Genomic DNA, 22,875 nt, shown 5'->3' on the forward strand with positions numbered 1-22,875 from the left:
TTACTGACTGAGAGGCTTTGAACAGGTAATAAAAAACCTCATTCATAAATGAAGAATAATACTGACCTTACCATGTTAAGAATTAAATTAGATTAAAGAATGGACAGCACAACGGCTAACCTATAATGTCGCATGTACATGGTATATTATTACAGTGTTTTCATTTTTAAATAGAGTAGTTTTCGGCAAATCAAGTTTTAATTGTTTCTCTTGGCCTGTCTTTCCTATTCCTACCACTATTTCACATGAAGAAGATAAAAAATTTGAAACTAATTGCTACATAGATTCTCAACCTCACTTCACTGTCCACAGATAAAATGCAAACTCCTTCTCCAAGAGTCTCCCATGTAATGACAGCTCATTGTCTTTCTCTCTCTCTCAGCTGAAAATATGGTATTTGCCCCTACCAACTCTGATGTTAAATCTATGATTTCTATCCTTTTCACAGAGGATTTCAGGGAAGTCAATGAAAGTAAGTTTGTACTATTATACATATGACTTGAATATTTACTTTTCTACTTTACCTAGTTAATTTGAAATATATATATGATATTATGTATATATATCTATATTACTTCAACTATATTTAGCTTTTCCCAAGAACTTTAGAAGCATTATATGCATATAAAGCTAATTTAAATGATTCCTATTTTTCTTTGGTGTCGCATACCTTTCTTATTTGTCCCTATGTGATCAATCATATACTTTCTTTTAAACAATGCTTTTTTCTAAACAAAGAACTGGCAAACTTCTTCTCTATAAGAGTCAGATAATATTTTCAGTTTTGTGAGTTATAATGTCTCCATCAAAACCATTCGACCCTGCAGTTGTACTTTGTAAGCAGCTGCAGACAATATGTAAACAAATGGACAAGGCTGTGTTCCAATAAAACTTTATTTAGAAAAACAAGCAATGGGCTAGATTTGGCCCCAGGGCTTCAGTTTATCAACCGTTCTTCTAAACACATATATTTCCTCTCCTGCCTTTCTTTTCTTATAAGTAATACTCTGGCCAAGCCTTCATCTCCTCATCCCCTCCTGCTGCTGGTATTACCAATACACCTACTGAGTGGCCTCCCTGTCCCTAGTCTCTCCCCCTGTAATCCATCCTGTCATCTCCACCTAATTAATCTACCTCCAATAGTATAATGAACCTTCAAGTAGCTCCCCCACCCACTGCATTCCTCATCTTGCTATTCAAGACGTTTTCTTACTTTCTAGAACAAATTTCTATGCTTTCCACAGTACAGTTAACCCCATAAGAAAGTCATAAAGCTTAAAATATGGCAATGATGGATGATTCAATATTAGTCAATGTTTTTCATCCTTATCTTTATATACTACCTTTTAGCAGTATTATCCTCAAAGATGATGGATAATAGTATATTCTACATACCAAAGCTAGAGACCAAAGCAGACCAAGTAACTTGCTCTTATAGGTATGTGACAAAATTAAAATCTAATATCCAAAGGCCTTAAATAGAAAGAGTCTACTTCTGGAAAGCACTGATCCTCTCTGAACCTATACCCAGCATCATTTGATTCAAGAAGATATAATTTTATGTAGTCTTTAAAATATACTAAGTATCATGCAATGTATTTTGTTAGTCAATAATACTGCTGTCTTTAATTTTATGTACTGTACCTAGTGCTACAGCAAGCCACCAAAAAAAAAAAAAAAAGGACGAATTTCAGGCTTTGATTTGAGAACATCTTTAAACGACTTGTTTTACTGTCACAATCCATAGCCTTTCACTGATAGGGAATTTCATGTGACATCAGAAATCAACCATACAATTGATGATGTCATTTGCATTCTAAAGGGCTATTGGTTAAAAGTTTCATTTCCCATAAATTCTTCGTTGCTTCAAAAAATTTCTCTATCATTTTTGCCATTTTCCTTGGCCCCATGATTATCTGTTAATGTATGTGAAGCATAATTATAGCAATCATGGCCTGTATTTTTAATAACTTAAAACTATCAAATAAGATGCCCTAGTAAAGATTAACTTATATCTTAAACATAGGAGAAAATATATCAAGAATCCTGCCACCGACATTTTGATAAAGTTTCCAACCAATTTTCCTCAAACTTTGTTACTTTAAAAATTCATAAGGAGATAACCAACAAGGTCCTACTGTATAGCACAGGGAACTCTACTCAATATCTTGTAATAACCTTTAGGGGAAAAGAATATGAAAAAGAATATATATATATGTATATGTATATGACTGAATCACTTTGTTGTACACCTGAAATTAACACAACATTGTAAATCAACTATACTTCAATTAAAAAAAGATGCTTTTTAAAATTGGAAAAAAAAATTCATAAGGTCTTTTATTCTCAAAGTGCTCCATTTTATGTGTTACCCTGAAAGATAATGCTATGCATGAAATAACTCATATACCAAAATCGGATAGGTAAAACAATACTCCTGAATTATATTACATGATATGATTTTTTTTTTCAAATCACAGATGTTGCTAAAAGGGGGGAAAATGTTCTTTAAAATTCTTCATCATGAATCTTTTTTTCCTGCAAATCCTTTTTTTTTTCCTCTCTACAAAGGCAATGTGAATGGGGGCAAAAGAAGACAAAACTTGACCTTTTGTGATCCCAGCATTAATGGGTCTGTTCATAATTCAATCTATGTGTGTGTGGGAGCATCCATGTGGAAACATAGAGGCCTGAGAGACATAAAGCCTTTCCCTTTAAACATTATCTGACCCTATCAGTCCCATTCACAAAAGAAGGCTTACGTATGCATATGTTGAAAAAATGCACCATCTCATTGTGCAGCAGGAAGCCTACACATTCCACTCTTCATTCTCTGTAGAAATGCAGCACGGAAGTGACACTTGTACAGAATTTGGGAGAGTGACAAATGAGCAGAAGGTAGCAAAAAAAAAAAAAAAGAGTATTCTGGTGAGGAAAAAAACCAAACTTCTGAAAGAATGCAAATGCACACCTGTCTATATACACAGGCTTTTTTGCATAAGATGTAGGGCATTTTGGTCATTCATGCAACCCTTGAATTTAGTTGAATTCTCAAGATGATTTAGAGTAAACAAAATATTGTTCTGTTTATAATCATTCTAAAATGTATACCTATCAAAGTTGTACACTCTGAACCATACATTGTGAATACTGTACTTTATCTATTATGAATGACTCTTTGAGGAGCTCCTGGTTTTTCTAGTGATGAGTTCAGCTGTTGGCCTGAATGCTATGTGGCCTGGAGTCCATATATGTTAGTGAGGAGACTCCAGAGCAATTTATACTGAATTGTCACTTGAAATCAGCACAAAGGGTGGCAGCCTCCATGCTAGGAACATCTCCTTGGCATGCAGCATATGGGATAGTCTCGAAGCCGGGTCAGTGCTTAAACTTAAGACCAAGACACTTTCTAATTTACAGCATAGTTAAGAAGAACCAGAAAGGGGACAGGGAGATAAAAAACACAGGGAGTGTTTTAAACTCCCTAAAGTCTCTTACTTGGTTCAGGCCCAAGGGTACAATGTTTTTCAGGTTAAGAAGTGAACATAATCAGACTTGACAAACGAAGGCTAGAAAAGACATAGGAATCTGTGAGCAAAATTAAGTATCTTTTAATCTTAAAATTAAGGATGAGCTGCAGTGTAGCCACAGGAAAACTGAAGTACCATCTCGTATTCCAATCACTTCCACTACTCCCAACTTTCTAATAGATTTCCAGACCCCTTCTGAGATGGAAGTTATTTTGGAAGGAGATCTATATTGTTTCCAGCCAGGAGTCACTTATGTGCTGCCTTCAGGCCTATTTGAGTCCAACATCCCCATCAACTCATGGGGGAAGGGGTGATTGAAAATAGAGACATTTAAAAACATTTTTATGACTCATCTGGCAAGAGGGGTATGATGATGGCAATAAGGATGATGTCAAGTATACTTCTGGAGGAAGCAATAAGAATGCACTTCACAGACCTCTGGCTACAGGAGCATAATTGACCAAGGGTCCAAGCTATTATGCTCTTACACCCATCACCAGGTTGGCACCAATGTCCAAGGATACTAAAGCAGGTCCAACCCAGGGAGTCACAAGACTCCTCTGATGGACAAATTTGACTCAAGGATACATCAGCAGCTTTGCCAAACCCTCCTTAGACTGCACAACAGTCTAGGATACTTCCACCCAGTCTTCCCTTCCTCTCTCCTTCACTCATGTTCAAGCTTGCATTTCAGTCTGACAGGTCTCCCAGCCTTACCTAGAGCTCTCCCCATCTTCTCTCACGGCATTTCTTCTATGAAAATCCATACACATTAAAAAAAAATTCCATCCTGGTATCAACTTTTCAGAGAATCTGGAATAACACACTTTTAAACTGACAAAAAAATTACACACAGATTTCTAGTAGACCATTTCTAAAAAGCTTGATAGGGCTTCCCTGGTGGCGCAGTGGTTGAGAGTCCGCCTGCCAATGCAGGGAACATGGGTTCGTGCCCCAGTCCGGGAAGATCCCACATGCCGCGGAGCGGCTGGGCCCGTGAGCCATGGCCGCTGAGCCTGCGCATCCGGAGCTTGTGCTCCGCAATGGGAGAGGCCACAACAGTGAGAGGTCCGCGTACCGCAAAAAATAATAATAATAAATAAATAAAAAGTTTGATACAGTTCAACATATACCATCACATGGAAGTAGTCTCGTGATGCATACGTTATTATTATTCCCAGTTTTCATGTGGAAAAAGTACATGAAATAAAATAAGATTTTAAGATAAAAACACAGACAGCAGATACCTAAATCTAAATCTTAGATTTCATGATGTTTACTTAAGGTTTTGAAATACGTCTAGAAATATAGCATTTTGTAAAAAAAACTGTGGGCAAAATTAAATGCTGGAGTAATTTCCCCATCCCCACATTTTTCATTTCTTTTTACCATCATGATTTCACATCTCTGTATATGAATTAGGCACAAAACTTGATGTCACCGACTTACACATCAAAATTAATAAATCACTTTCAAATTAATGATATAAAAATTATTCTCATAGTGTATGGAATACATTTAGAGCTTCTTACACACACGCATTCACACCCACACACACAATCAATATTCCCTTCACTGTGTGATTTTTGAAGCAAACAAAAGGCATTTGGAGTCATAGCTGATCAAGCAAATATGTGACCAAATAAGGCCCTTTGCAGGAGAAAAAGTGATGTATATAGGTACTAAAGAAACATTAAGATGATAATAAAGAAGTATCAAATAAGCATTAATACTGCTGGATTCTCCAGAAAAAATAATTTTCATTTCCAGCTTTGGTAAGAAGGAGGAATTAAAAATGATATTTTTAGCATAATGATCATTTTCCTGGGCCACTTCAAGTTTCCAGTTCCATTGAAATTATAGTTTTGCATAAAATATCAACAAGCAAAATAATTACAATATTTAAAATGCAGAAAATAGTTCATCTATTCATTCTTTTAGATTATTTCTATTTGTTCTCTAATAATAATTTGTTATTATAGATACAATTTTAATTATACTAATTCAACTAGAGATTTTTATTTGCATTTCCTAAAGTTGACGATATCAAGATATATGATAGATTCATTTTAAACTTACTGTGAAAATGTAATAAACTATGAAAAACGACATTTTTCAATTGGATAGAAGACAATATTTTTAAAATCTAGAACCAACAACCTAGTTTTTAACTTGTTAATATTAAGTGGAATGAGTCAGAACTATAATTTAAAAGTATACAATTGTTATTTGTTATATCTTAGAAAAATTCAAGTTGAATTTTTCTTATGAAATATTTCCTGAGATTACCAATCAATGTTTATAATGTAATCTTTAATACTGCACATATATAAGCCCCAAATATTAAGGTAGTCTCTAACTTAAAGAATTGAATTCACTCAGGAAAATTTGATGCATTATACTTGTTCATCTATTGTAAAATACATAGTTAGCAAAGGAGATGCAATTACCATGATAAGAAAATATTAAAACCCTAAAGCCTGGATAGATTTCCTTGCCAAAATGTCAAAAGAGAATTACATGAAAGTTTAATTTTTAAATATTCATGCTATCTTATTCTTTGAAGTTGCTTATAGATTTTATTTACTGACAGTAGTACATGGAAATTAGCAAATTCATGATCTTTCCTCAGAAAGATTAAATGCTTTTGCAGTCCAGGAAACTACATGAAAATCATTTTTCCCTTTTGTCTAACACCAATTTTGTATTATTATTTCATTTATGGAATATGCTGTCAACTTCACAGCATGAGCTTTGGAGAGAAGAAGCCTTGCGTTAATAGTTCTTCTTTACAATATTGCCTACAGAATCTTATGATTAGTTCACTTAGGCTTGACATTTATAAACTACAGTTTTTCCGTGATAAGAGATAACATTGCTAGCATTTTTAAAATTCAGAAAGATAATTCTATTCCTAGAAAGTCAGAAAATAAAAATAAGATTTTATTATTTGTTCAAAGTTCAATAAAATTTTAATGTTTTTCCTATGTTAGCATAGTCCATAATTTCTAGATTCCAGTTGCATGTAATAATTTCCTAATTTAGGAAATTTATGAGGAAGTATTCATAAGTAGTTTTCAGAAAATTATAATATGATTTATTCTTTCAAGCATATAACTATTTTTCAAGCTGCCTATATCAATACAATGATTTCCAGTTTTGATCAGTTTTTTTCATTATGTTTTATCAGATAACCAGAGTTGGTTCACTACCAAATCAAAGTAAAATCTGCCTTAATTTTAAAATTAGTATCTATTGTAGTTTTACAATACAATTTAAAAAGTAAGTTCCTTACTTCTTCTTGTGCCTTATGGTGTTCCTTTGCTGTCATTGAAAGAATGACTTTTTCGGTAATTTTCCCTTTCTGTTCATCCACAGCCAGGTTCAACTAGAGAAATAAATAAATAAGTAAATGACATGAAAATAGGCACCTATTGACATCTAATAGCAATGTTTATTCAAACAACTAATTTAGCATAATCACGGAAGGTGATTTCAAATTAATTTGGCCCATTCGTATGTGAAAATGAATTCCATTTAGATTAAATAAGTCGAAATGTTTTTATATTTAAAACATTTAACACTATTTTTCACTTCCACTTTTATTGTTTTTAAGCTTGTTAAAATATGATTTGGGAAGGGGTCCTAAATTGCAGACATTTGACACTGATGAGTACCTTTTAAAAGCATTTTGTCAAAATTAACATAGCAAAATTTTTTAAAATTAGGCTGATATTCCTATTCAAATCTTTCATTGCCAGTAGGGAATAAATTGGCTGCTGTTATGTCAGGATAAGAATTCGAGGAAATAAACCAAAAGCAAATGTCAATTCAATGTCGAATGGTTCAAAATGATTCACAATATTTCACAACAAAGAGAAGTTTTACCTTAAATACCTGGACGGTTACTTCCAACCTGCTCCATGAACAGAGCCAGATAGAGGTCTTCTACTACTGCTGTAAACCCATGTTATAAAAAGGTGAATGTGGCTCATTCTACGTTTCTTTATAAACAAGCCCCACCAAAACAAAATGCTATTTTCAAAAAAAGGAAAAAGCTAAACTCACACAGTAATATTCACTCAGCAGATTGGTATTAGGAGGAAGAAAGAAAATAACAGCCTGATCCAGAACCTTCTGAATTGGAATATTTAACAATTCTTAAGCAATGGACGTGCCATGTAGTATCTCCTTATTGAAGATTAAGAATGAATAAGGACCATGTTTTTTGTTTTGTTTCTTTGGTTAATGCTGTTGTTATTTTAAATAGGCTTTCTCAATTGTATGCCTGGCAAATCATGTTTGAGTTAACATGAATCTCTAATCTATACCCTGCCTGAAGACCCACTCCTATACTTGGGATAGAATGGGAGTGGGGGTCAACAATATAACCTCCTCAATCTACCTATTCTTATATACTGTAAGAATAGTATCAAACCTGTGAAGTCTTCATCTACTCATATGTGACACAGCTCAGTTTATCAGAGATCCTGTTTTGGGAGAGGAGAAAAGTCTAAGGAATCCTTAGGTGATCCTAATGATCAACTTAGGTAAGGAGCTGACAAAGATTTCTGTAAGAACCAGATAGTAAATATTTAGGCTTGGGGAAAAGGGGGACAGACAAGTCTCTTTTGCAATTACTCAACTCTGCCCCCGTAGCATGAAATAGAAAATACATAAACAAATGAGCGTGGCTATGTTCCAACAGAACTTCAAAAACAAAAAAGAGGCAGACTGAATTTGGACAGCAGGAAATGTTTGCAAATGTTTGCCTGTCCTAGACTGAGAACCACTGAAAACAAGTTTTAAAAAAAAACAAAAACAAAAACCAACATGTGATATACCTGATGACTACAGTTATAATGCTATATGGTATATTTGAAAGTTTGTTAAGACAGCAGATCCTAAGAGTTCACAAAAAAAAAACACACATTTTTTTAAACCATATGAAATGGTGGATGTTAACTAAGCTTACTGTGGTAATCATTTCACAATATATAAAAGTCAAGTCAAAAAAAAAAAAGTCAAGTCATTATGCTATTCATCTTAAACTTACACAGGGCCATATGTTAATTATATCTCAATAAAAACTGGGAAAAATCATCATGTGAAGCTATTCTTAGAATCAATCTCCCCAAGAAATATTTTTTCCTGTGCTAAAGTAATACAGAAAACGTAATATTATAAAAAGTCAAATATCAAACTCAACTTCCACACAAGGAAGCCTATGTGTAAACTGTGGCACAACGTACTTGTGTCAAGTCTCTATGATTATTTCTTTATCAGGGGAGTCTCATTTATCAGGGAGGATATGTGAAGGAGAGTGGCTGGGGAATATTCACCAAGGTCATCTTTTCTTCACAAAGTTAATTTCCAAATGCAAAAACATTCAGAGCAGATCTTTTTAGAAAGGAAGCAAAACAAAACAAAAACAGAACTATAAAACTCTTTGGTGCCACTGCAGTAGGTCCGATTCAATGTGGTCTCCCAGGACCATGACATGTAGAACTGCTTCCAAGTAACTCTTTAAAAGGTAGAAATTCTTTACCTATAAAACCACTACAGTTGGAAAAATCACCTCATTCTAACACTCAACTTCTAGCACTGTCCTAATCTACATAAGCTGAGGGAAAAACATATCAACACTGAAAAGCATCATATGCATAGTACCAAATAGAGAACTCAGTAAGATATTGAGAAATAAATTGTCAACAAAACATAAGGATACATACATGGGGCCTTTTCTGAAAACAGCCTAGACATTCAAAAAGAGAGCTATCTTAATACAATCATTTAGAGGAAATTATTGAAAGTAAAAAGTCAAATTAAGAGAACGCATTTTCACTTTGAGGTATTAATAATATGCAGTGCAAACAGCATCTCTCCCTCAAATTCCAGACACAACAACAACAGTAAGATTCTTCTCTCCTGTCACTTTGGAGGAGAACATCCTGTTTCTTCATTAAGACAAAACTAGATGCTTTTGATCTGCTGTTCTTACTTAAAATATATGAAATAATTTTTTGTCAATGGGCTTGAAATTTCTGAGGCTAATTTTCATGTATAAAGAGGCAGACACTTCAAATTAAAAATCAAAACAAACAGGAAGGATGAATCTTGAGGGCATTATCCTAAGTGAAAAAAGTCAGATGGAGAAAGATAAATAGCATATGATCTCACTTACATATGGAATCTTAAAAAAGAAAAAAAAGCTCATAGATACAGAGAACACTGGTGGTTGCCAGAGGTGGAATGGGGGTTGAAAGGTGGGCAAAATGGATGAAGGAAGTCAAAAGGTACAAACTTTCAGTTATAAAATAAGTAAGTCATGGGGATGTAATGTACAACATAGTGACTATAGTTAATAATAGTGTACTGCGTACATGAAACTTGCTAAGAGAGTGGATCTTAAAAGTTCTCATCACAAGGAAAAAAATCTGTAACCATGTATAGTGAGGAATGTTAACTAGACATTGCAGTGATATTTCTCAATATACCTCAATAAAAAAACAGAAAGATGGCTAAAATTTGTATATAACTATGAAAAGCCAAATCTCTACCAAACAGGGGAGTGGAAAATCAAGTTGCTTTTTTCTAACTACATCATGCCCTTTTAAAATGTGAAAAAACACCCCCAAATATTTGTGATACACATCAAAACTTACCAAGCTAAATAGGAAGGTTTAATTCACCATTTTCGCCAGAGCTTGCTGCTAAGATTTTTAAAATATGTAAGTAACAAACACTGGCTATCCTAAAGTAGGTTAAAGTTGGCTCATTCAATATTAATGGTAACCAGAAAAAAACAGACAAGAGACTAATCAAAGACAGTAGCAGATATGGAAGAAACAAGGAACACAATGGCTCTGTCAAAGAAAAATGAACAAAATGATTCAAGACAATGGTCTGGTTAGAGAAACAAGATTAAAAAGGAGTAAATTCACCTCAAACAATTTGTTTAAGAATTAAAAAAAGAAATCCACAAAAGTATACCTGAAACAACAGATTCCAATGAAATGATTTCTAGTGGTTTTTACCTTTTAGATTATATTTTACATAAAACTATTAATGCTAATGTAGCAGACATTACACTTTCTCTAAAGCCCTAAAGGGTCATAGATTAGTAATGTATATATAGTTTTATACAAAACATATGGCCCATTGTGACTATAATAGAAAGTACTCTTAATTTTGAGGAATTCTTCAAACATTTGCTGGCTCAGGAAAGCTCTACTATGGACATCCTAGAGAGGAAAATAGGCTCAAAACCTCCTGCTGGAGAAATACAGACAGAACAGCAGTAATCTCATTTTATGGTATCATTAACATTATATGGCTTTTCTGTCCTGTTTTTTTAACTCCCCCCCAAAATAATTTAAGGCATATTTATGAAAATCATAAAGACTAATTGTGTAAAAATTTTAACATGATATTAAGATAAAATAAAATCTATTTTATAGGAGAAAATAACTCTAAAGTAAATGCTAGAGTCTAGTTATTAATATTTTTAGAAAAGCTACAGTAATCAAACACTGGTATGTTCTATCTAATTCATATTGACATTCCAGATAGGTACCAGCCAAAGAGGGAAGAGGCTATTAGTCTAGCCAAACTGTCAGTGCTCTGAACTGTAGCTCTGCAAGCAGTTTTCTCTGTATTCTCCAGAAAAGCAGCTAAAGATTTAAATGTGAACCATATGATATGTGTTGTGTATAATGTTCTTAATAAAGCAACATAACCCAAGAAGAAAACTGAATCTATCTTTCTATCAAAAATCTTTTTGACCAGTAAATATTGATCTATTAATAAATTATTTGATCCATATTTTACATGCAGATCAATACAGGCAATACCGTTTAGCATAAACAACAGGACAATCAGCCTTCATATATATTGACAAGTTTCCCAATGGTCTGTTAATATACAAAAGACTGGGACAAATTACTTATTTATATATACAAAACATGGTTATAAAGACCAGCTGCAGGTATTTTTTTGGAAAGTGCATTTTAATAAGGTCCTATTCAGTTAGAGAACAAATGGGGAAGAAGTAGTTTGCACTACAGAGTTTAGCGCGAGAGCTTTTCTCTTTTTCTAACCACGAAATCAATCATTTGTCCAGACTGTGGGAGTCAGAGTTAGTTACTGAAAAGAGCTCCGTACATAAACAAGTCAATAACTCATTGTGTGTTATTGTCGAGCTGAAGAAGTCGGCTTTCAAAAAGCTGCCCCTGCTTCTCTCAGAATGAATGTCACTGTATTCAGAGACTGGGAGAGAGTCCTTTGTTTCCAGCCATTGCTGGCTGCCATTTATGTATGGGAACAGGAGGTGGCTGCTAGGAGTGCGGGGGAAGCCACTACTTGGTATCATGGATGTCCAGAAAAAAACTCTGAATTTTGTCAACCTAAATAATTTGTGCGTGGAAATGCATTAATGGAATTGTTAAAGAGTGGCCACACACACAAAAATTGGTAAAGGAATTAAACGATAATGAGTCTGTATCATGTTAAATTGGATCAGGCTGATATTTTTGGTTCCCTATCTGTCAACAAAGATGAAACCAAAATATAGGCAATGGTTTGAAAAGTTCAAATGTACAAAATGAAATTGATAAACAGGTCAACATGTCAAATCAATGCTATCTGTTCCTGCCATAAATATTAAAGGTGGGAGAGGGGGAAGATGGCGGAAGAGTAAGACGCGGAGCTCACCTTCCTCCACACAGATACATCAGAAATACATCTACACGTGGAACAGCTCCTACAGAACACCTACTGAACGCTGGCAGAAGACCTCAGACCTCCCAAAAGGCAAGAAACTCCTCACGTACCTGGGTAGGGCAAAAGAAAAAAGAATAAACAGAGACAAAAGAATAGGGACAGGACCTGCACCAGTGGGAGGGAGCCGTGGAAGACGAAAGGTTTCCACACACTAGAAGCCCCTTCGCGGGCAGAGACTGCGGGTGGCAGAGGGGGGAAGCTTCAGAACCGCGGAGGAGAGCACAGCAACAGGGGTGCAGAGGGCAAAGCGCAGAGATTCCCGCACAGAGGATTGGTGCCAACCAGCACTCACCAGCCCGAGAGGCTTGTCTGCTCACCCGCCGGGGCGGGCGGGGCTGGGAGCTGAGGGTCGGGCTTCGGTCTCAGCGCAGGGAGAGGACTGGCAGCGTGAACACAACCTCAAGGGGTTAGTGCACCACGGATAGCCGGGAGGGAGTCTGGGTAAAAGTCTGGACCTGCCAAAGAGCCAGGAGACTTTTTCTTCCCTCCGTTCCTGGTGCACGAGGAGAGGGGATTAAGAGCGCTGCTTAAAGGAGCTCCAGAGACGGGCGCGAGCCGCGGCTAAAAGTGCGGACGCCAGAGACGGGCATGAGACGCTAAGGCTGCTGCTGCCACCACCAAGAAGCCTGTGTGCGAGCACAGGTCACTCTCCCCACCTCCCTCCGGGGAGCCTGTGCAGCCTGCCACTGCCAGGGTCCCAGGATCCAGCAACAACTTCCCCGGGAGAACGCATGGTGCGCCTCAGGCTGGAGCAACGTCATGCTGGCCTCTGTCGCCGCAGGCTCGCCCCACACTCCGTGCCCCTCCCTCCTGACGGCCTGAGTGAACCAGAGCCCCCGAATCAGCGGCTCCTTTAACCCCGTCCTGTCTGAACGAAGAACAGACGCCCTCCCTCGACCTACACGCAGAGGCGGGGCCAAATCCAAAGCTGAACCCCAGGAGCTGTGCGAACAAAGAAGAGAAAGGGAAATCTCTCCCAGCAGCCTCAGGAGCAGCGGATTAAATCTCCACAATCAACTTGATGTACCCTGCATCTGTGGAATACCTGAATAGACAACGAATCATCCCAAATTGAGGAGGTGGACTTTGAGAGCAAGATTTATTATTTTTTCCCCTTTTCCTCTTTTCGTGAGTGTGTATGTGTATGCTTCTGTGTGAGATTTTGTCTGTATAGCTTTGCTTTCACCATTTGTCCTAGGGTTCTATCTGTCTGTTTTTTGTGTTGTTTTTTTACTTAAAACAAATTATTTTTAATAATTATTTTTTTACTTTAATAACTTTATTTTATTTTAACTTTATTTTCTTTTCTTTTATCTTCTTTCTTTCTTTCTTTATTTCTACTTTTTCTCACTTTTATTCCGAGCCGTGTGGATGAAAGGCTCTTGGTGCTGCAGCTAGGATTCACTGCTGTGCCTCTGAGGTGGGAGAGCCAACTTCAGGACACTGGTCCACAAGAGACCTCCCAGCTCGACGTAATATGAAACGGTGAAAACCTCCCAGAGATCTCCATCTCAACACCAACACCCAGCTTCACTCAACGACGAGCAAGCTACAGTGCTGGACACCCTATGCCAAACAAATAGCAAGACAGGAACACAACCCCATCCATTAGCAGAGAGGCTGCCTAACATCATAATAGGTCCACAGATACCCCAAAACACACCACCAGACGTGGACCTGCCCACCAGAGAGACAAGATCCAGCCTCATCCACCAGAACACAGGCACTAGTCCCCTCCACCAGGAAGCCTACACAACCCACTGAACCAACTTTAGCCACTGGGGACAGACACCAAAAACAACGGGAACTATGAACTTGCAGTCTGCAAAAAGGAGACCCCAAACACAGTAAGGTAAGCAAAATGAGAAGACAGAAAAACATACAGCAGATGAAGGAGCAAGCTAAAAACCCACCAGACCAAACAAATGAAGAGGAAATAGGCAGTCTACCTGAAAAAGAATTCAGAATAATGATAGTAAAGATGATCCAAAATCTTGGGAAAAGAATAGAGAAAATTCAAGAAACATTTAACAAGGACCTAGAAGAACTAAAGACGAAACAAGCAACGATGAACAATACAATAAATGAAATTAAAAATGCTCTAGAAGGGATCAATAGCAGAATAACTGAGGCAGAAGAATGGACACGTGACCTGGAAGATAAAATAGTGGAAAGAACTACTGCAGAGCAGAATAAAGAAGAAAGAATGAAAAGAACTGAGGACAGTCTCAGAGACCTCTTGGACAACATTAAATGCACCAACATTCGAATTATACAGGTTCCAGAAGAAGAAGAGAAAAAGAAAGGAACTGAGAAAATATTTGAAGAGATTATAGTTGAAAACTTCCCTAATATGGGAAAGGAAATAGTTAATCAAGTCCAGGAAGCACAGAGAGTCCCATACAGGATAAATCCAAGGAGGAACATGCCAAAACCCATATTAATTAAACTGTCAAAAAATTAAATACAAAGAAAACATACTAAAAGCAGCAAGGGAAAAACAACAAATAACACACAAGGGAATCCCCATAAGGTTAACAGCTGATCTTTCAGCAGAAACTCTGCAAGCCAGAAGGGACTGGCAGGACATATTTAAAGTGATGAAGGAGAAAAACCTACCACCAAGATTACTCTACCCAGCAAGGATCTCATTCAGATTTGATGGAGAAATTAAAACCTTTACATGGGGGGAAGCAGCCGCAAGGCACAGGGATATTAGTTCGGTGCTTTGTGACAGCCTGGAGGGGTGGGATGGGGAGAGTGGGAGGGAGGGAGACGCAAGAGGGAAGACATATGGGAACATATGTATATGTATAGCTGATTCACTTTGTTATAAAGCAGAAACTAACACACCATTGTAAAGCAATTATACCCCAATAAAGATGTTTAAAAAAAAAAAAAAAAAACTTTTACAGACAAGCAAAAGCTGAGAGAGTTCGGCACCACCAAACCAGCTTTACAACAAATGCTAAAGGATATTCTCTAGGCAAGAAACACAAGAGAAGGAAAAGACCTATAATAACAAACCCAAAACAATTAAGAAAATGGGAATAGGAACATACATATCAATAATTACCTTAAATGTAAATGGATTAAATGCTCCCAACAAAAGACACAGACTGGCTGAATGGATACAAAAACAAGACCCATATATATGCTGTCTACAAGAGACCCACTTCAGACCTAGAGACACATACAGACTGAAAGTGAGGGGATGGAAAAAGATATTCCATGCAAATGGAAACCAAAAGAAAAATGGAGTAGCAATTCTCATATCAGACAAAATAGAATTTAAAATAAGGACTATTAGAAGACACAAAGAAGGACACTACATAATGATCAAGGGATCAATCCAAGAAGAAGATATAACAATGGTAAATATTTATGCAACCAACATAGGAGCACCTCAATACATAAGGCAAATACTAACAGCCATAAAAGGGGAAATCGACAGTAACACATTCATAGTAGGGGACTTTAACACCTCACTTTCACCAATGGACAGATCATCCAAAATGAAAATAAATAAGGAAACACAAGCTTTAAATGATACATTAAACAAGATGGACTTAATTGATATAGGACATTCCATCCAAAAACAACAGAATACACATTCTTCTCAAGTGCTCATGGAACATTCTCCAGGATAGATCATATCTGGGGTCACAAATCAAGCCTTGGTAAATTTAAGAAAATTGAAATCGTATCGAGTATCTTTTCTGGCCACAGCGCTATGATACTAGATATCAATTACATGAAAAGATCTGTAAAAAATACAAACACATGGAGGCTAAACAATACACTACTTAATAACAAAGTGATCACTGAAGAAATCAAAGAGGAAATCAAAAAATACCTAGAAACAAATGACAATGGAGACATGAGGACCCAAAACCTATGGGATGCAGCAAAAGCAGTTCTAAGAGGGAAGTTTATAGCAATACAGTCCTACCTTAAGAAACAGGAAACATTTCGAATAAACAACCTAATCCTGCACCTAAAGCAATTAGAAAAATAAGAACAAAAAAACCCCAAGTGAGCAGAAGGAAAGAAATCATAAAGATCAGATCAGAAATAAATGAAAAAGAAATGAAGGAAATGATAGCAAAGATCAGTAAAACTAAAAGCTGGTTCTTTGAGAAGATAAACAAAATTGATAAACCATTAGCCAGACTCATCAAGAAAAAAAGGGAGAAGACTCAAATCAATAGAATTAGAAATGAAAAAGAAGTAACAACTGACACTGCAGAAATACAAAAGATCATGAGAGACTACAAGCAACTCTATGCCAATTAAATGGACAACCAGGAAGAAATGGACAAATTCTTAGAAATGCACAACCTGCAAAGACTGAATCTGGAAGAAATAGAAAATATGAACAGACCAATCACAAGAACTGAAATTGAAACTGTGATTAAAAATCTTCCAACAAACAAAAGCCCGGGACCAGATGGCTTCACAGGCAAATTCTATCAAACATTTAGAGAAGAGTTAACACCCATCCATCTCAAATTCTTCCAAAATATAGCAGAGGGAGGAACACTCCCAAACTTATTCTCCGAGGCTACCATCACCCTGATACCAAAACCAGACAAGGATGTCATAAAGAAAGAAAACTACAGGCCAATATCACTGATGAACATAGATGCAAAAATCCTCAACAAAATACTAGCAAACAGAATCCAACAGCACATTAAAAGGATCATACACCATGATCAAGTGGGGTTTATTCCAGGAATGCAGGATTCTTCAATATATGCAAATCAATCAACATGATACACCATATTAACAAATTGAAGAAGAAAAACCAAATGGTCATCTCAATAGATGCAGAGAAAGCTTTCGACAAAATTCAACACCGATTTATGATAAAAAGCCTCCAGAAAGTAGCCATAGAGGGAACTTTCCTCAACATAATAAAGGCCATGTATGACAAACCCACAGCCAACATCATCCTCAGGTGAAAAACTGAAAGCATTTCCACAAAGATCAGGAAAAAGACAAGGTTGCCCTCTCTCACCACTCTTATTCAACATAGTTTTGGAAGTTTTAGCCACAGCAATCAGAGAAGAAAAGGAAATAAAAGGAATCCAAATCAGAAAAGAAGAAGTAAAGCTGTCACTGTTTGCAGATGACATGATACTATACATAGAGAATCCTAAAGATGCTACCAGAAAACTACTAGAGCTAATCAATGAATTTGGTAAAGTAGCAGGATACAAAATTAATGCACAGAAATCTCTGGCATTCCTATACACTAATGATGAAAAATATGAAAATGAAATCAAGAAAACACTCCCATTTATCACTGCAACAAAAAGAATAAAATATCTAGGAATAAACCTACCTAAGGAGACAAAAGACCTGTATGCAGAAAATTATAAGACACTGATGAAAGAAATTAAGGATGATACAAATAGATGGAGAGATATACCATGTTCTTGGATTGGAAGAATCAACATTGTGAAAATGACTCTACTACCCAAAGCAATCTACAGATTCAATGCAATTCCTATGAAACTACCACTGGCACTTTTCACAGAACTAGAACAAAAAATTTCACAATTTGTATGGAAACACAAAAGACCCCGAATAGCCAAAGTAATCTTGAGAACGAAAAACAGAGCTGGAGGAATCAGACTCCCTGACTTCAGACTATACTATAAAGCTACAGTAATCAGGAGAGTATGGTACTGGCACAAAAACAGAAATATAGATCAATGTAACAGGATAGAAAGCCCAGAGATACACCCACGCACATATGGTCACCGTATCTTTTTTTTTTTTTTAAACAATGAAACATTATTTTTGCCATTAGATTAGCAAAGATTTTTTTTTAATTTAATTTATTTATTTTTGCTGTGTTGGGTCTTCATTTCTGTGTGAGGGCTTTCTCTAGTTGTGACAAGCGGCGGCCACTCTTCATCACGGTGCACGGGCCTCTCACTATCGCAGCCTCTCTTGTTGCGGATCACAGGCTCCAGACGCACAGGCTCAGTAGTTTTGGCTCACGGGCCTAGCTGCTCCGCTGCATGTGGGATCCTCCCAGACCGGAGCTCGAACCCGTGTCCCCTGCATTGGCAGGCAGATTCTCAACCACTGCGCCACCAGGGAAGCCCCTGGTCACCTTATCTTTGATAAAGGAGGCAGGAATATACAGTGGAGAAAGGACAGCCTCTTCAATAAGTGGTGCTGGGAAAACTGGACAGGTACATGTAAAAGTATGAGATTAGATCACTCCCTAACACCATACACAAAAATAAGCTCAAAATGGATTAAAGATCTAAATGTAAGGCCAGAAACTATCAAACTCTTAGAGGAAAACATAGGCAGAACACTCTATGACATAAATCACAGCAAGATCCTTTTTGACCCACCTCCTAGAGAAATGGAAATAAAAACAAAAATAGACAAATGGGACCTAATGAAACTTCAAAGCTTTTGCACAGCAAAGGAAACCATAAACAAGACCAAAAGACAAGCCTCAGAGTGGGAGAAAATATTTGCAAATGAAGCAACTGACAAAGGATTAATCTCCAAAATTTACAAGCAGCTCATGCAGCTCAATAACAAAAAAACAAACAACCCAATCCCAAAATGGGCAGAAGACCTAAATAGACATTTCTACAAAGAAGATATACAGACTTCCAACAAACACATGAAAGAATGCTCAACATCATTAATCATGAGAGAAATGCAAATCAAAACTACAATGAGATATCATCTCACACCAGTCAGAATGGCCATCTTCAAAAAAATCTACAAACAATAAATGCTGGAGAGGGTGTGGAGAATAGGGAACACTCTTGCACTGCTGGTGGGAATGTGAATTGGTAAAGCCACTATGGAGAACAGTATGGAGGTTCCTTAAAAAACTACAAATAGAACTACCATATGATCCAGCAATCCCACTACTGGTCATATACCCTGAGAAAACCATAATTCAAAAAGAGTCATGTACCAAAATGTTCATTGCAGCTCTATTTACAATAGCCAGGAGATGGAAACAACCTATGTGTCCATCATCAGATGAATGGATAAAGAAGGTGTGGCACATATATACAATGGAATATTACTCAGCCATAAAAAGATACGAAATTGAGCTATTCATAATGAGGTGGATGGACCTAGAGTCTGTCATACAGAGTGAAGTGAGTCAGAAAGAGAAAGACAAATACCGTATGCTAACACATATATGCATGGAATTTAAGAAAAAAAGTGTCAAGAAGAACCTAGTGGTAAGACAGGAATAAAGACACAGACGTACTAGAGAATGGACTTGAGGATATGGGGAGGGGGAAGGGTAAGCTGTGACAAAGTGAGAGAGTAGCATTGACATATATACACTACCAAACGTAAAACAGATAGCTAGTGGGAAGCAGCCACATAGCACAGGGAGATCTACACTACCAATATATAAAACAAATAAAGGCAACATGAGTTCCCAGATATAACAACTACTTATTACAGTGCCAGTCAATGTGTGTGCACAGAGGGGATTTTATGAAGACAGAAAATGGAATGTCATGTAAGAAATTGTTTTGGATTCTGGATTTTGCTTTTATTCCTGTCATTAATTTTATTCCAACCTTTGATTCCACCACAATGCTAATGGACATATATACACTACCAAATGTAAAACAGGTAACTAGTGGGAAGCAGCCGCATAGCACAGGGAGATCAGCTTGGTGCTTTGTGGCCACCTAGAGGGGTGGGATAGGGAGGGTGGGAGGGAGGGAGACGCAAGAGGGAAGAGATATGGGAACATATGTATATGTATAACTGATTCACTTTGTTATAAAGCAGAAACTAACCCACCATTGTAAAGCAATTATACTCCAATAAAGATTTTTAAAAAAAGACGTATCAACCAAAAAAAATATTAAAGGTGATTCATGGAACTCTGACATGGGGTGTCTGAAGTGTGTGTGTGTGTGTGTGTGTGTGCACGCACGCGTGTGTGAATCTCTTTAAGAAATTATTTCATGTGCTCAACACTTGTAATGTTAAAGAAATCTGAACTATTTTTGACTTAAAATTAATTTAAATATCCTTTAGAGTTGAACTAAACCTAACAATCATGATATAAATATTATACTCTTATTTCATCTTAATGTTTATTAAAAACCTACTATTTATTCAAAATCAAGCTAGGGATTGTGAAGAAGCACCAGACCAGGATTCAAGGTTTATAATTAGGCTGGGCAAATGAAAAATACACATGGTCTGTTTAATAAATGGTCCTCATGGTGGGGCGGGTAGGGGTGGTCTCTGAAGTCTTTAAACAAACGCTTAGCTCTTATTTAAATAAAGTTGGTGTTATAGGCAAGGAGAGAGTTGGAACCTAGAACTGAATCCAGCTGATTCCAAATCACCTCACCAATTTAGAAAATCACAGCATTAAATAATATAACATGCTTTCACATGCAACAACTGTACTAGACATTTTTCTTGGTAGAAATAGGTTAATAGCAAAGTGTGATATGGTTGAGGAGACAATAAATAAATAAAAAACAATAGAAAGTGAGAAAATATATGGCAGAAGGTAGATCATAATTCAAATGGAAGTATAAACAATACAATCTATAAAGGGCAAAAATATTATTGGGGGATGGAGTGGTTGGAGACAAAAAGTCAAAAAATGATGGGCAGTACCTAGCTAGGAAAAGAAGTGATAATATAGAGCAATATTATTCATTAGTATTACTAATTAGTAATTAATTACATGATAAAATTTGTTCTAAATACAATCAGTGATTGCTTTGACATGACTTTGGGGGCGGGGGGAAGGAGAGAAAACTGAGCCTTAAAGCATAAGCAGAGAGAAAGGACATAGCTGATCCAAGTGGGCAAGTCTTGGCAATGGTCTGAATGGAAGGAATGACAACAAGGACTAGATGGTTAGTGTAACCTAATCTATTTCTTTTCTTTCTTTCTCTTTTTTATACAGCAGGTTCTTATTAGTTATCCATTTTATACATATTAGTGCATATATGTCAATCCCAATAAGGTGCTAGTCCTATAGTAAGGGCATAATGGAGGACTCAGTACTTAGCTTTCCCTGGGCTCAGCCCCATCCTCTCAAGCTATATGTACTTAACTCAGTTCCAGTCTTAGACTTGGACCTTAAGAAAGTCCTGACCTAGCCCCCACTTCTAACAGGGTTATCTCACTTAGATCCCTTCTACAAAAAAATTCAAGAGTGCCACTTTTACACTTGGGGAAAAGAGCAATCCTTAATTCAAAACTAGCTGCGAATTCTGTCTCTGTCACAAATTAGTTCTGAGGCACTGGGCAATAGTGATGGTTCATACAACCCAGGCCTTCCAAAGCCAGGGATTCCTCTCCCATCCTTGCCAATCCTTTGAACAAAAGCTACCTTTACCAGAGCCTGTAGCTTTTTGAGGTCAGTTTGTTTAAAAAGAGAATTTAAAAAAGAAATCTTCATAATATGTAAAAACCAGCAAATACTTCATAACCATTTTAAAACAGTAATATTTAAAAATATTTATAGTTTGTCTAAAGGGATGTAAAAGAGAATTCTCCGTAAGAACTTACCTTCAATTTATTTAACACTTAAAGAAACAAACTACTTTTAAAATCTCCTTCCTTTCCTGTTTTTTAAAAAAAGTAATCATAAACAAATTTTAGCCTTTCCACATTTGTGGGGAAAGTGGTGCTGAGTTAGTCCTGACTTAGTAGCCAGATTATAAACTTTCTGCCTAAACATTCTATCACAATTAGGAATGCCACATGCCCTAAATTCAACTCAGCTTGCCCTGTCAGACTGACTCTCTACGCCATTTCTTCCACCATCATGTGCAGTTTTGGAGGGACTTGTGCTACTCTGGCCAAGAGGTAGACCCCTGGCCTCCCCAGACCAACCAGCCTCTCTTCAGAGATACAGAGTCATGAGGGGAACCATACAGAGACATAAAACAGCTGGAGAGAATCTGTCCCACAAATAGCACTCTGAGGAGATTGTCCCTTAAATCCAGATGTCTGGAGTTGTTCCAGTTCTTTCTACAGCCCCTTTGTTTGGTCTTTCCTCGAATTCCATGTGCTACCACCTGCCATCCCATTAAATTCTGTTTCTGCCTAAGTTAGCCTGAGACACACCCCACTGATTGCAACTAATAAACTCTAACAGATATGTCATATATGTCCTCACGGTAAATGCAGCATTACTTTAGAAGATCTGAATGAGTCTCTATTCCTAGTAACTAAAGGTATCCCACTCAAATGTCTTAATACTGTGTCCTTTGGGTATTATAATGGGTAATGTAACAAGAGTAATGGTTTAAAGATTATGCTTTTCTTTTTGGCCTTTCCACGTACAAGACTGCCCAAACTATTCCCGGTATCCCTAAGATTTGTCACAATGATATTGCTTCTGTCATGTACAGCAGAAATGTGCAACAAAACAATACCCCTGCATATAAGACTGTTGCCTTGAGAAAGGATCTGCCTTTCAAGAAAACCCTTTACCACCCTCCATTAGCATATAAACAGCTAAATTTAGATGACTCAGCCCATAAATTTCCCTTTGTAAATTAAGAGTAAT

The 22,875-nt window shown here is 36.7% G+C and overlaps 1 protein-coding gene across 1 annotated transcript in view; it reads right to left on the bottom strand.

Annotated features, from left to right (window-relative positions):
* DCDC1 (doublecortin domain containing 1) overlaps positions 1 to 22,875 on the bottom strand; it is a 435,371-nt gene that overhangs the window by 236,802 nt on the left and 175,694 nt on the right. The window contains exon 8 of the mRNA XM_065882422.1: positions 6,826 to 6,918. Within this exon, the coding sequence (XP_065738494.1) occupies positions 6,826 to 6,918 (93 nt within the window). The remainder of the gene's footprint in view (positions 1 to 6,825; positions 6,919 to 22,875) is intronic.

The sequence above is a fragment of the Phocoena phocoena genome, chromosome 8, assembly GCF_963924675.1.
Source record: "Phocoena phocoena chromosome 8, mPhoPho1.1, whole genome shotgun sequence".
Classification (NCBI taxonomy): domain Eukaryota; kingdom Metazoa; phylum Chordata; class Mammalia; order Artiodactyla; family Phocoenidae; genus Phocoena; species Phocoena phocoena.